The following is a 16,721-nucleotide window of genomic DNA, read 5'->3' on the forward strand; positions in this document are numbered from 1 at the left end:
TTAGTAGTAAAAATGATTAAGACCTTTTTGTCACGTGCTGTTGCCATGGTAAATCGTAATATCTGAGCTCCATTGATGATGGCTTTTCATTGTGGCTGTGCACGCGCTTGACTCAGAGTCAACCTACTCAGAGTCGATTGAACTAACTCAGATCAGCTGTTATGTAAACGAAAAATAAGAGTTTAACATCTAATAGTAGGTCAACTCAGAGTTCAAGTTTAAACTCCAAGTTGGTTGAACCTCCTTATTGAAACGGGCCCCTGGTGGCCAATACACAAAATGACAACATAAACATCAGTTGAGGGCTGCAACTCCACTTTTTAAATGACAATATCCTGACCAGACTACTGTTGTCAGTGATATAAGTATTTGAAATGAAAATGATTTCTTAATGTCTAGTGACATATCAAGGCCATTTCATAATTAATTGATATACATTTCTTACATACTGTTCCTTTAACATTAAACACATAAGCTAAATGTAAGCAAGCATTTGTTATACATGTCTGTGAGCGCTAGTGTGTGCTGAATGTACACATCTTACAGTTGTATAATGGGAGAAGATATGGCTATGTTTAGAACAACCTCCTGTATTGATCTATATGTCCTACACCTTAACCTGTTATTCAAAAGAACATGCAAATCTGTTGAGGCGAAAATCCAATGTACAGTATATGCAATCCTTTTTTTATAAATAGTTACATGAATGCATGATAAAATACAGACACAAATAAAAAAGAAAAGAAAACGGACCTGGTCAGGTGCTTGCTTGATGCATGAACTTCCATCTCATTGCTTTTGAACTCGTTCAGCTCCTTGCGTATCGCAGCCTGCAAGGCATAAACAACAGAAATGAGTCCCGGATGAGCAGCCACTCGAAAACACAGACACGCCAGTGCAGCCAGTCACACAGAATAAGATGAAGCACAAAATCACATCAAATAAAGCAAGGTACAGTTTTCAGCTATTAAAAAATCATTTAAATCATAAATATTAAACCTATAAATGCTGTCATATTGTGCCACCAATAGTGGTACCAATAAGCCGCATTCTATATGCTGGTATATCTTAAACCTATTTTAGATCATGGTCATGATAGGGGGCACATAGGGAATTTGCAGAAATAAAAACCAACAACACAAGTTATACTCATACTTCCTCTTAAATGCTTGCATTTTCTATGAAATTTTGTCAAACTTAAGTTTCATTATCCAATAAAAACGCAGCAGATCAGAAGGATGTGCGGCCTCTAGGTGGCACTCTTTTATGAGTTTTGACTATACACACCTTATCTGCGGCAGATAATCTCGTCCAGGGCTTATCTGCTCTCCTATCATAGTCCTGCGCTTTGGCCACTTCCACATAGTCACTGAAACGGATCAGGATCTTTCTGTCCCGCAGCTCATCAACGGTGGGCCTCTGGTTGAGCTGAAAAGAGAAGAAAGAGGGCGTGTCAGTTAAAGGGACCGCTTCTGTTTATAAAGCAAATATTTTTTTCAACGGAATAACAAACATTTTTATTTTAATGTTGAACTTGAACTAGTACCAGTATCTACACTCATCATCGTGTCTTTTTAGTCAATAACTGTATGTAAGGCTCTGTCAGCGAGAATGTGTTTGTGCTTATTTTTGCATCAGAACTTGAGATCAATGTCCACAAACCTTTCTGTTCAGCCTTTGCTTGATTTCTCTCCTTTCTTCCTGCTCTGTCTGGTCATTCCTCTCTGCAAATACAAAATCAGAAACTCACTGAGAAAATGCACAAAAATGCACACCGGAGGCAAACAAAGAAATTATTCATGCTTTTTACAGTTTTTTTCAATTGCTAAAACACTAAACCCTATTGTCTAAACCAAATGCTCAGTTGCCTGAACCCACTTATTGAATCAATCCCAGGTAAAAAAAAAAAAGTAGTATAATTTAGTGTATTAGAAAAATGATTGAAGTACATGAAGTATAAAACAAGTATGCTTCTACTTGCTGTGCTTTATTTAAAGAGTATTTAATATGTCCTTTTTAAAAGTATACTTTTAGTGTATGCACAAAATTTACTTAAACACAACTATAATTTGTGCTGCAATGTCTTTTTAATTGTATTTCCGTTAAAATGGCAATACAATGCAATTGTACTGTAAGGGTGCTTAATTGCTCATGAATCTTGATTTTCAGTATTGTATTTTAGTGCACTTGAAGTTTAAAAAAAAGTTGTTTCATTTTAGTATACTATTTACACAAAGTGTAGTCAAATAGAAGTTAATACATAATTAAAAAACACTTAACTATACTTGGATTTGACAAAATAGTACAAAATGTAGAAAATATACTTTTTTAAAGTATATTTTTAATAGAATTATTTTTCACCTGGGATCACTCTTTTGGGAAAACCATAAGCACTTTTCACCTGTTTAGACACAACTTGCCAACACATTTTCTTTAGGTGTGTTCGACATCGGCTGTGGCTGGATGTAACCGATCGGCGAGATTAGCCGCGTGCAGGTGGGGAGGAGCTGAAAACGGAGACGTGAAGTCGGACGCGCTATGCTTCCCGTAGTTTGCTGCATTTACGTCAGGCATGGCTGATCACGTGCCGTTTGCTTGCTTTATCGCAATAAACATGATTTGTAAGATGTAAACTACATAAAAAGTGAATTATACTGTTTTGAATGTCCGTGTATGAGCATGAGTGGAACTGAAGATGCTTACATCATCTGTTTTTACAATAATAAATTTCAAAATAAGCATAAATTATTTAAATACCAATGAAGTGTGGTCTACGTTTTTTCATTTCTATTTCCATTTTATTTTGATGAAGATGACACAATAAAACATCGCGACTACATGAAAAGAGCTTTAACTGTTATAAAAATACAGATTTGTGAGCATTTGTGGAACTGAGGGCGTGAAAATAAGCACGAAACACACGTGATTGTTGTCATGTGGTGAATCCGACCAATGGTGAAACAGCTGTGTCGTCATTACAGCCCGTGCAGCTCCTCTTCGGGAAATGCGCTGGCCAACTCAGGCGGCTGATCTCGAACCGCTCTCGCGGTACTTAAAAACCATATGACACAGTCACGTGCCTGCAGCGCCAGCTGAAGTCGGACAAAAATACTAACCGGAATGCACTGCTTCAAGTCAGCCGCCGATCGGTCTGCGCATAGATATGTATATAAAGGCTAGATGGCTCAAGGCGGAGTCCCTAACGGCATCACCTGGCGGCCATCCCACGACAGGGCGCTCGCTCACTCGTAGCATTGAGTTTAATGGTGCAGGTACTTTTAAATGACCATAACTTGCTCTATTTTCTACCGATTTTCAAACGGTTTGGGTTTTTACAAACGTTATTAACGTGGCTATAATTCTGGATGCTTTAACATGTTTCATGAATTAATTTTTTATTTTTAGTATAGGTATGCAGTGTCATAGGTACATCTTTGACGTTTATAACAAACCAAACCGTTTGAAAATCGGTAAAAAATTAAGCAAGTCACGGTCATCCAAAAGCACCTGCATCACTAAAACTCAATGCCACGAGCGAGCGAGCGCCCCGCCGCAAGATGGCCGCCAAAATGCGGACGTTGCACTCAATTGGCCTGCAGCGCGGACGAGCCATCTAGCCTTTACATACATATCTATGGGTCTGCGCAGCGCCGCATGAAGTCGAACACACCTATTGTGATGCACCCGTGCTGCATAATGGTGAGCACAGGTGACAAAAGTCAAACATAATTAAAGCACAAGTGTCACCACTTGAACACAACAACTCAAAATTGATCACACTTGTGGCTAATGATGTGAGGAAACAGTAAGCCAGTTCAGAGAGAACTGATTTGTGAGGCCCTACAATGGATAGAAATCTGAAGAGTTTGTGTGAGAGGAGGTTGAGGTGGTCAGCGAAGACAAAGAACAGTAATATCTGATGAAATCAGAGCTACTGTGATTGACCATCTTCTGCACAAGATTTACTTTTTGTACAAGTGCTAAATGCACAGGTTTTTTTGCAACATGCATTTAGCCTATACAGTGAACAATAAACATTTATTTCTCCAGCTTCATGTCCTGAGCATTGTGTTTTCTATTTTTCTACGTAGTGTTTAGTGGCCGTTCCGTGGTGTTTTTAATTTTGATTTGACAAAATAGTTCAGTTTTGAGCACAGATTGAACTGTTTTGAGGTGAAAGTTTGGTTTTGCAAGACCACAAGAGTCTGAGGTTTTGTGAATCTAGCTTGAAAATTGGGTTTTGCGTTCACAGTTTAGAGAAAATCAGAGCAGCTTTCAAGAAATGTGTCTTAGCAATCAAGAAAAACTGTAAAAATGTATGTTTTCAGGCAAGCTTACACAATAAGATCTATAATAAAATTTCAACTCTCAAGACTTATTTAACATGTTTAACATTATTTAACTCTTTTTAATATTCATCTGATTTATTTGATTCATATTTCATTTAAAACATTATATTAATGGCTGTGCACTCTTGTTAACCCTTATTACAGTTTTTCTCAATTGCTAAAACACTAAAACCCATAAGTTCTCAGTTGCCTGAACTCATTTATCTAATTGTGCAGTCTGTTGTCAATAGCTTAAACCATTTCACATCATAAAACACAATTTGCAGATCTCAATTAGGCTTTTTAGCAAAACTCCAAACACATACTCATTCTCAAAACACAATCTCTAATGCACATGTCATGCATATTGCTAAACACAAGCAGCAACAATCAAATACAAATGTCATCACACATGTCATTGATTAAACACAACCACTCAAAATGGATTTAACCTGTTTCAAATTATGTGACACAACCAATATAAGACAGTTCACTAGTGTATACAGAAGTACAGTGCATTTTAGGCTGTATTCTGTACAATGAACACATTGTATGAACCTGAACTTTCCTTTTGTTAACAGTACTGACTGTACTGTTTTACAGTATCACAGAAACAAAAGACAAGTTTGTGAAATGCAGGGTATAGTACTGTAAAACTAGGGGTGAAAAGTCTGAGTTCATCTCTCAAAAGTAAATTTCCATCAAAATGGCAGTCTGTGTGTCATTGTTCATGAACAAGACAGTAAAAATGTTGCCATGTTGTCAATATACACAATTATATGTGTCAGTATTTTTTATGTAAACTGTGGATGAATTTACATGTTCACCTTTTTTTCTGTAAACAAATAACATAAATTGTGATTTTGAAAAAAAAATTACAGTGAAAATAAAAAATTTCAAAAAATGACTTCAAATTTCAGGATTCAGTTGACAGGAATTTATCAATTCAGTTCACATTTACAAAAAAAAAAAAACATAGAAAACATGCTTCATGCTTACAGTAACAGATTATGACACATATGGTCAACAATTTCATGCTGTGCACAATGAACTAATTCCTAAATGTTTTGAGGTGTAAGACCATTCAACAGAAACCAGAAAATGTATTTTCATGAAAATTAAATTGAAAATGCAAACATCAGACATTTGTACATAATCATATGCTTGATTGTATCAAAGCATTTGCAATTTGTCCAAAACAATGAGAGTTACACTGTAAATATGTAAACATTTACTCCCTGAGAACTATATGTTTTGAACCATATGTTTTCTATTTTTTGGTGTAGTGTTTACTCACTGTTTGATAGTGTATATAATTTTGATCACTTTGTTTATGAATTGAGAACAGTGTTTAATTTTGCACACAGGTAAAACTGTTTTGGGGCGAAAGTTTCATTTTGCAAGAGAAGTCAGAGGTTTTGCAAATAGTGCTTGAAGATGAGGTTTCGTGTTTAATGTTTTCAGAAAAAGGAGCAAGGTTTCAGAAATTGTGTTTTAGCAATTGAGAAAAACTGTAAAAGGCTATGTCTGTTTAACAACTGTGCTGCCAGCTGTCATAACTTGACCCCAGCCGGACAAACAGCCCACTCACCCTCTTTGACCTTCTGTGGCAGCAACAAATAATACATTTGCTGCAGATTACAGCATTTCTTTAACGGTCTTTATCCTTACACAGCACAGGATAATGTTCCTCTTTTTTCTTTTTCCTCTGTGAAATATGTGCGATTGGTTTTGTCTGATTTAAGTTCAGGACGCACAGTATATCTGTTCTTTGCAATAAACCACTTTTTGAAGCTCAGTGTTACATTGCTTCAGGACACTCTCCATTTTGTTTGCCCTTGCTTTGCCTTAAATCTCAAATCATACATTTTTATGTCTTAAGCATGTGCACGTGGCCCATAGGGAGGCATAGGAGATGCCAAAGTCAGCAGACAGCTGCTCAGAGTCAGGGAGCACAGGTGCCACAGCCCAAGATAGAGGCCTGAAAGAGGGGCTCAGCTATACAATACAAACAATACCCATCACAAGTGCAGTAAGGACGCGCCTGTCTGACTAATGAAAAGCCAACTTAGGAGCTGTTATGCTAAAATACTCTAATATTAGAAATAAATAACTGTACATTTGTACCAATGTTTTACAGTTTTTGCAATTTACACACTTGATAGTAAAGAAAATACAAACCTATGAAACGATTTTTTTTTTTTAATTTAAAAGTCACTAATTATGAAAATTGAGTTGCTTACTTATAAACGTTACATAATTGAAAAGCAGTGACATGAAACGTTGATATTAAGGCCAGTTTAATCTGGATAGTGATCATGTGTAGACTGCTGTAATCTATCTCAGCCTGTCTGGCCCTCAGATTCTGACACAATTACATTACTGATTACATTGTAATCTAGACAGACTGTGTTTATAATCTTTCTATTTTAGACAATTTAAAAATTACATTTATGACTCTCTCCCTCCGTTCATTTTTGATTGGTTCTATAGAATTTCTTCAGAAATACAACAATTAAACATTTATATTGCACAACATTATACATTACAGTGCCCTTATTTCACACTTTGCATGTACTATAGTTAATATAACAGTAACACTACAATAAGGTTTGTGTTGTTAGAATGAATTAATACATTAGCTAACGTGACTCAAGAATGTCTTCAGCATCTTCCTCTTCGGTGTTCATTTCAACATTACTTTAAATCAAAAGTGGCAACTGTTGATATTGGTAAATGCACAATAAACTAACATACACAATTGTACTGACATTAACAAACATTAACAAAAATGAGTAAATGCTAAAAAACTATATATTTCTCATTTTTAGTTCATGTTAGCTACAATATTTACTAATATTAACAAATACAACCTTATTGTAAACTGTCACCAAAATAATTTATACTGCTAGTAGCATGTTGTATGTGCGTAGTTGCCCGTTTTTGCCGTTCAATTTTCATATAATTATTATACAGTACATGCAAGTTTAAAGACCTCTTACACAAAAAAGAATGTGTATTAGAAATCCATTTTGACTTTTTAAATGAACTTCAAGATGAAGAGTCTTATTGTAGCCTACAAGCATGCACTTTTGAACTAACATTGGCAAATTGTATATAGCTTATTTAGTGTACAGTATGTGGATATAGATCAGTGATGCTGAAATCAATCGGAAGTCATACTCACGTTTAAGGATGTTTCGGCTCTCCAGCTCCTCGACTGCTGGTCTTTGGCTCAGTCTCCTGCGAAAAAACACCAAAATCACATTCTGGACCATCTTCAGTTTCCTACGTGTGTGTGTGAGAGTCTGTGATCAGCAGCACGCTCGCGTCAGAAGGAAGGTGCGTGGGGATCCCCGCGCTCCTCGCGTGCTACAGGCACATTCCGCGTCCCATCTCGCGTCTAAACATCGCCACGGACCGTTACATGTGAAGAAGCGCATCCGCATCGGGGAAATGTGCCTGTTTGTTATTATTATCTGCGCTTGAAATTCCCTGATCTGACTGAATAAAGCAGATGGCACTTGATCATCTGAGCGCGATTAATACGCGAAAGCCTCATCGACGAGGAAAAAGAGTAAAAACGTCCGTTTGTATTAAAGTTGAATATAAAAGTGAAAAGGATATGAGGGTGTGATGCTGGTCCTGAGTTGTCTACTCACTGAGTGGTGTGATACTGGAGAGCCTTCACGCATCATTTATAAAGGGGGCGGCGCGAGCGGGAGAGATTCCCCCGCACACTCATGTAGGAATACTGCTGCAGTTAGTGCAAACAAAATCTCTACGCTCATCTATGATAGATGCTTACGGAATGTACAAATAAAATAAAAACAACGACTTTAGCTTCGTTTTACAGACAAGGTCACATTTTTTTCCAACCAAAGAATGCAGCATTAGTGTACGAATTGTTTGCACACTCTCAGAAAAAAAGGAACAAAAGCTGTCACTGGGGCGGTAGCCTTCCCTTTCATAAAGTTTATAGACTTCACCTTTTCTTTAGGCTACCTAAGGTGCATATTAATACCTCAAAGAGGTATATTGATACCTACCTCATTGATACCATCTGTACCCAGCACACACTCTATACAATGCAAAAAAGGTGCATGTTGGCTTGAAACAACCCAGCAAAAACCCCATCAATAGATTTTCATTTAACATTTCACATCACATCTCAAGTAGGATGCATTTGAACACAATTGTTGATGAACAATATGACACCATGATTCATCAGCACAAGACACTGAGATGAAAATTACTTCATAACAAGCTGCTTTTCAAAATTGCAGATCCACTTGAATATTTCAAACACGGTTGGTCCTGAAAATGTTAGGCGTTGTACAGGACCGCTGGGACCATTACCCCAAAAATATGAGCCATCCGTGGCATAACTGTTCTAACTGTATGGGAACAGAAAATAAATGGGAGTAAACTCCATAGGTTTACTAGGCCGGGTGGCATAGAGACTAAAGATTGAATCATAGTTGCTATGTGTATAGTGCAGAGTATAGTTTAGGGTTCAATACAATGAACCTAACTAATAAAAATACAAAGAGAGTGAATTTATTAAACATTTTTGTGACACATTTGGTTTATATGTCTTCTTAACTTGTGTCATGAATAAAACTCATTAAACTCCTGTCCTGCACTGAAGTTAAAGTAGGAGCTGTCGCTACATAGTGGTTCTTAATTTGTTCTAAAATACAAATATGCCCCTTGTTCACCAAACTATTTGCCTGACATAATAAATGCTGCACTGTTACAGAAACATTTTACATTTTTCTATTGATCAAATGATGATCACATAAACAAATGCATGTTATACTGATCAAGCACACATTTTAAAAAGCCCTTTTAGCTGTCTTGATCAGGTATGTGAAATGCCCAAAACCAACCCACAGGCTAGAAAATACATGATACAATACTTTGCAAATTTTTGAGAATTTATCCAGCTTTGTATTATTTCTTTAGTAAACAGGGCACTAATACAATGCACACACAGTGTACAATCCGATTAGCTTCATGGGTTCATTCTTATTGAATATCCCACAATGTGTGAAACATTAAAAACATTAAACCCCAGCATTTGTTCCTAAAATATTCAATATTTGTGAAATTACATACATTCGATTTATTTTAAATGTACAGTACTGTAGATCCATTATAGAAGCTATACTGATAAAAGCATTTTTAAAACAATATACCATCAAAAAAGGTGCTTTGACGTGTAAAGTGCAGAAAATCATATTGCTGTCCTTATTTAACCACCCACAGAAAAGCTTCTAAGCCTTGCCAACCAAAAACCCTGAAGTCTGAAGATTATTCATTTCTTCCATTTATTATGAAACATGAGGACGGGACTTATCGAGCGGCCCACAAATGTGTCAGAGTGATAAGCTGGTTATAAGAACAGACCCTAATGGGACTGTCAGTGAGTGGTTGTGAGTAAGCCTGAATTTCATGGGCTGACATTGCCCACTGATGTGTGCTTTAATGCCCTACTCTTTTCTATTTGACCCAGCCAAGGAGGCCATGGTATGAAGGAAGTTTCAGTCACTCACATGATGCAGGGGTGGCTATTGTGTCTTTGATTGACAGCCAAGTGTGTCCTGGACACCCGGAGGGACAAGTATGCCAAGGATTATTTTAAAAGTTTACATCTATGATAAGGAAGAGTTTGAATGTTTATGTAACTTCTTCCAAAGATGCCTCTTCGAGGACCTTTTTGATTTCAGTGTGTCCTACAAAGTAAAAGCATAAAGCATAAGAACGACTGAACGTATTATATTATGTTGTTTTTCATTCTGGAATATGTGATATTATATTTAAATATTATCAGTAACCACAGTATATTTAATTAAAGGGCACCTATTTCATTGCTAAATAAGAACCTTCTGTTTTGTATTTGGTACAACACAATGTGTTCGCGTGGTTTATGGTAAAAAACACATTATTTTCCACATACCGTACATTTTTGTAGCTCCAGATTTCACCTCCTTCCTGAAAATTCATCTATTTGAAAAGCGCCGTGTCACTGATTGGCCAGCTAATCTTTACATTGTGATTGGCGTGAATACCTCTGATGTTAACCGGAACTGTGATGCTCACATGTTAGAAAGATGCAATGCTGGCAGGAGTTAACTTACAGGATGAGTCTGAAGCGGGAGGAATTATGATAATGTCGATCTTATCTACATCACCAATCCCAAGAAGTAAACATTTGCCTACAATCTTTGTACCTTTTGGATGTCGTTCAAATGTACTAATACACACTAACACACCAAAGGAAATGTAAAATCTTGAATCGGACCATAGGTGCCCTTTAATCAATTTAATAAGCACACACACACACACACACACACACACACACACGCACGCACGCACGCACGCAATACGTTGGGTTGTAATTTATTCTTTGCTGGATTGTTTCGAACAAAAAATGCTGGGTTAATTCATTTAACTCATTGGCTGGGTTTATCCTTTTATTTTTGACCCAACGTTAGGTTGAAAAAAAGACAGCATTTATAAGGTGTACTGTTTTATGTATTTGGCTAAAACAATGGTTCCTCTTCTTGAAACCTTTGTACTGCATTTCAGAGCATACTGAGATATAATGTTTGAATATCCTGAAATGGACGGTAAATGCTGAAATACAATTTTAGTCATAATGACCAGCGCTATGTACAGTATGCAAAACTATAATATTCAAAATAACTATTCAAAATGCTATATCTAAAGGTACAACTTGAAAAAATATATAAGTAGGCTGCATAAAGGCTCAGACATAAAAGCATTTTTTTTCTGGACTCACTGTCAATAATTCATCAAATGTCCAGATTGCTCCCAGTTCTGCTCTTTAGAATGGAGCAACATGTGGCCTTAGCAAAGAGTTACTGGTCTCAGTCTGTCCCTGTATCACCCGCAGAGAGAACAACATGAGGTCTGATCTTCAAACGCCTTCACATCTACACTTACTCTTAAAAGTGATACATGCGTGAGATGGCACCCGCTGCGCTTCAAACAGTTGTGAGGTGCAACAGTTCATTTCAGTAAATTCAGTAAATGTTGCTTTTATTAAGACAAACACGTGCTTGGCTAACTTTAAAAGCATTATAAATGCAAATTTTTTCAAACTAGCCTACTAATTACCTCATACTGTAGAGTTTTGACCTATTCAGCTGTTACCTTAAATTCTATAGATTCTATCCTCATGTGGCCAGAACTGGAAATGAACAATGTCCGCCATGAGGAGCTGTCTATATACAGTCAACAGAGCAACTCAGCCCTTTTTCAGTAATCAATTTTCCAAAAGTGGAAGTTTTCATTTGTAGCAGTGTGGTGGATCAGTGCTAAAGTATATTACATTACAGTATATATTGTGCTGATGAAACATCACAAATTTTAATGGCATTCACTATTTTATGTCAAAATGCATCATACTTTTTACCTGTGTTTTACATTCCGTTTCACTCATATTAAACATTTCCTATCAAACGCCATTAATGCCCTCTGCTTGCAGTCTAGATGAAAGCTTTGCTACATATGCTCACTGGAATTACGAACCTCTGTCTTAATTTCTACATAACCTGAAATACATTGCTCCTGGTACGTTTCACTGCATCTTTCTTTTGGCACTGGAGGTGCTTGTTTTTTAGGGGTTTGGGTTCATTTAAGGTTACACAGCAGACAATACTGAACATTACTGATGTATATTCTTCAGTTCATGCGCATGACTGTTGTGGATAAATGTCTGATGTCTTTACTGTCAGGACTGATCTTGTTTGGCCGATATATGTCAAGAACTTGTTGTTTACAAGAACATAGTGGCGACTTGCAAAGGGGACAGTAATGGATGATCAAAATACATCTGTATGCTTTAATTGTGTTTAATTAAAATAAACTGCAAGGACAGCGTAAGTCACTAGGCATGCCGCACATTTGCTTGCATATGACCATAAATGAGTACCAAACGGCACAAATCTACTTAACAAAGATGAGCAGGATTACATTTGTGTATGTTGAATCTGCTTTGTAATTTTAAAAATTCCTGTCAAAATGGTGAGGGCAACATATTTTAGGTTAAGCAAAAATGTAACCAGAGGTATGTATGGCGAGTGATCCTGGGTTAGAGCTTAGGCAGACGGGAATATTATTATTGAAAAACAATTTAAATTTTAGCCTGTTCCTAACAGAAAGCTAAGCTCTGCAATGATTTCCCAACTGATGTCCGAGAATCAGACACAGTCGATCACTTTAAATCTAAATTTAAGACTTTTCTCTTTAACAAAGCATTCACATAATTTGTCTAGTACTTATCTCGCAATAGTTAGCCTGTACGGAACAAAGCATTCACAAAACTCGTCTGGGTAATATACTATTGCCGCAATAGCTAGCCTATCTAGAACCGAGCATATATTAAACCATAACACTGTGTGACAATTGCATTACATGTGAACGGCCCCTACGCTAATAGGATTTTTTTTTTTTACTTCTCCCTGTCTCGATCCTGAGGACATTGAGACAAACAGACCCAGTTCCGGCTGCCGTGGAGGTTAACACCTCACTGATCTACTGGCCGTCCTTCAACGTGATGCCCAACCGATGCCTGAGCAACGACCACCGGCAGAACCCATTTAAACTCCTTATCCGTTTACATCACACACACACACACACACACACACACACACACACACACACACACACACACACACACACACACACACACACACACACACACACACACACACATATATACAGTCGATATATTTATCTCCCAAGGGTTCTTTTTTTCTTCCTAGGCTTAAAAAGTCGGGAGGTTTTTCTCCTAGGGGGTTTTTCGACCCCGGGGAGTCAGCTGACATTGCTTAACTTAGCACCCTCTTCAATACGTTGAATTAATAATACACTCGCTTGCAACGTTTATTCATAGCCGCTGTATTTTACTACTTATGTTGTCTGTTGATTTTCTGTGTTGTCCCCTGCTTGTATTAACGTAAAGCTGCTTTGAAACAATTACCAATTGTGAAAAGCGCTATATAAACAAATTTGAAATTAATTGAATTCATAGCCGCTGTATTTTGCTACTTATGTTGTCTTTTGATTTTTCTGTGTTGTCCCCTGCTTCTATTAATGTAAAGCTGCTTTGAAACAATTGCCAATTGTGAAAAGCGCTATATAAACAAAATTGAAATGAACTGAATTGAATTTACTTCAGAAGACTTTGACAAGCCTTTGACATTGATGTGGTCTTTTGAACTGTGGTTGTATGGAATAAAACTGAATGCTGATTGTTAACACACATCATATTGTAAGGGCGGAAAAATAAAACAATTCATATTTTTGGTTGATAAAGGAGAAAAGACCTAGCAGAAATCTCATTTTCCTTTACAGGTCTGAAATACGTAACTCTGGTGAAATAGGATAAAGGCAATAGTTTGAAGCTGCCTACTGTTTAATTTGTTGTGTATGGTATTGTGCCAGTGATGACTTAATTATCAAGTGTATTCAAATGTAAATATAGAGCTTCAGGCTGGCAGCTCTGTAGTGACAGCATGTAATTTTAGGATCTGGACTATTTCAGATTTGTAAAGACGATGTAACATCCGGCGATAGCGTCATGTGCACCCCTTCTGATATCTAGCTATGACGTTCACATGGATTGTCGCCTGGTTGTAAAGTTAAGCTTAATTTAGCAGACAAAATACAGGCCAATTGATCATTTTCAGTCACGTGATCCTAAATCCTGTACTTAAAAAGAATGTTTGTTGTAATTTCTTTCTCTTACTTTGTATTTTCCCTTTTATTTTATTTTATTTATTTGTCTATAAGCATATTATGGCATCTTTGCAAAGTGCACAACATTTTTATTCAACAATTTTAACTTGTGATAAAATCTAGAACTTAAGACGTTAAAGGCACACCGCTGAACTTTTTGGCCACTAGGGGGCGCTAGACATGTATTTTCATGCCTAGCGCCCCTAGAGGCCACAAGCGCCGCAGCACTGTCACAAAGGAAAAGAACTGGCCAACCTTAAAACTAAACCTTTAAAACGGTAAACGATCAACATTTTGAGGCATTAGGGAGAAACGCAGTCATGTTACAACTTTCTGATGAGGAACTCGTGGCAGAAGCCATTTCTCAATCTGAAGGTTGCAGCCTCCGGATGTCGTATTTCTAAGCTGCATACGTCAACAAGAATATTAGCAATTATAAAGTTGACTGCAGTGTTGGGCAAGTTACTGAAAATTAGTAAGTAGTTACAGTTACTAGTTACTTCTTTTAAAAGTAATTGAGTTACTCTACCAGTTACTGTATATCAAAAGTAATTAGTTACTAGGGAAAGTAACTTTTAAGTAACTTTTATGTCTGCTTTTTAAATGTAAATATGAACCGTACTGAACAGTCAAACAATAAAATGATATGGATGGGTTATTTTACACGTAAGACTCTAATATATCACATACTGTAGGAGCCTATTTTGCTTTAGATTCAGCCGTTGAATTTTTTTGTTAGAAATTATCTTAATATGTAAGCTTAGTTTATTTATGTATATCATTTAGATCATTTAGACAAATATTCTGTATGTTTACATTGAACATATAAAAATTGTGTATTGTCTCTTTATAAATTTAGAGACAATTGTGTCAACATGTCATATTTTCTAAAATAAATTATAATTTTTCTGATTCCATATTTATTTTAATAAGCCAGAAACGTCTTTGATCTGTCCTTACTCCTGCTGACAGGCGCGGTGTGCGCGTGCAGCAGCTGACGCAAATTATGGGTCCTCCGAAGATTAGACCGTCTCATTTCAGTTCTCTTCGCGAAATTCTGAGGCTTCCACCCTGAAAGACCGAGTGCTCACTTTTTTAGGTCGCAAGCTTAGCAGGGCGCGGCCATGGAATTGGGGCACAGCTTGTGAAGCTTGCGGCGGTAGTGCGCTCTTTGGTCATGTATTGTTTGTATATGTTTTCTGATGGATTTAAATGATACACAGGATTAAAGGAAGATATTTAATCAGAAAACGGAGTATGTGGATTGTTTTGTCCGACGGACACAGAGCGAGTGAATTGTTTTGTCGGATACGGAGCGAGTGAAATTGAAACTGAAACTATGTGCACTGACACATACTATGGAGTTTTAACACGTTTTAACTCATTCACCGCCAGCCTTTTTGAGAAAAGTTGCCCACCTGCATTTTTGTGATTTTAACAAAATTTTCACAAAATTCCTTGCAGGAAAAATCTTTTTCTATAAATATATAAACATACAAATTATATCAAATTAAAGAACACACCCTCTGCTTTCAAACAAACAATAAACAAACAAACAAACAAACAAAATGGGGAAAAAACGTTTCATTATATATTTACTTTTTCTACTTAATTTAACCACTGAAATATGGATATTTCTCTTCAAAAATACAACATTTTGAGCAAAAAGCTTAAAAAATTGCGTTTTTGTAAAGGAATTTATGTTAGAGATCAGACTCAGAATGACTATCAAACATAAAGGCAGTTAAAAAAAATCATTAACTCTTTTTAACTTCCGTTTTTGATAAATTCGATTTCAGCGGTATAACACTTTCACTTTGAAATTCGTCCAAAAAGGCATATTTATTAGTTAAATATGAACTCATAAATGACGAGATAACTCGTCAATGGCAGTGAATGAGTTAACAGTTGTACAGCGCAGTGAGAATATTTTTCTGGAAACAACAATCGCAGATCGTTCTCTTCCATGAAGGCCGATGTAAACATCTAAGATTTATATTAACATTTCTCAGATTTATTGCTTTTGTGGGCAAGTTAATGTCATACTGGGATTGCTTGGCAAAGATAATTTACAAACATGAAATTTGAAATGAAACATGAAACATACATTTTTGCAGTATGCTTGACTTGCGAATGTAATGCTCAGTTTACCTTAACCCTCTGGGGTCTAAGAGGTTTTTAGGGCCCTGGGGAAGTTTTGACATGCACTGACATTTGTGCTTTTTTCAGTTGCTTAGAAACATATTAATGGCAAAAGTCTCATAACACTGCGTTCATCACAAACTGGGCTACAATATCATATAATCAACATGTATGTACATGTCTGTATTTTTGAGAGAAAAATGTTTATGCGTGGTTTTTGAAAAAGCAACAATTTTAAGTCACTGATATAAGTCCACAAAACTCATCTAAACATGTTTTCCCAAGACTTTTCAAAACAGGACCTAGTAGTCTAGAATTTTTTCATCAAAATGATGTGAAAATCATTCAGCCTACTCATTCACATAAAGCAAGATATTGATTTACAATTTCTAAGACACTTTTGCTTGGGAAAGGCTGTATACGTGGAGGCGGGAAAGCTCCTGAATAATCAGTGATTGACAGCTGAGAGACAAAAGGGTT

The 16,721-nt window shown here is 36.6% G+C and overlaps 1 protein-coding gene across 2 annotated transcripts in view; it reads right to left on the reverse strand.

Annotated features, from left to right (window-relative positions):
- The window catches only part of phactr3b (phosphatase and actin regulator 3b), a 362,484-nt gene that overhangs the window by 61,227 nt on the left and 284,536 nt on the right, over positions 1-16,721 (reverse strand). The window contains exons 9-12 of one of the 2 annotated variants that reach the window (XM_055184983.2): positions 7,516-7,571; positions 1,663-1,724; positions 1,288-1,428; positions 754-830 (exon numbers count right to left, since the gene is read on the reverse strand). The exons of the other annotated variant lie outside the window; for it this stretch is intronic. Coding sequence (XP_055040958.1) covers positions 754-830; positions 1,288-1,428; positions 1,663-1,724; positions 7,516-7,571 — 336 coding nt within the window. The remainder of the gene's footprint in view (positions 1-753; positions 831-1,287; positions 1,429-1,662; positions 1,725-7,515; positions 7,572-16,721) is intronic. 2 annotated transcript variants of the gene reach the window in all.

The sequence above is a fragment of the Misgurnus anguillicaudatus genome, chromosome 14 (assembly GCF_027580225.2).
Source record: "Misgurnus anguillicaudatus chromosome 14, ASM2758022v2, whole genome shotgun sequence".
Classification (NCBI taxonomy): Eukaryota; Metazoa; Chordata; class Actinopteri; order Cypriniformes; family Cobitidae; genus Misgurnus; species Misgurnus anguillicaudatus.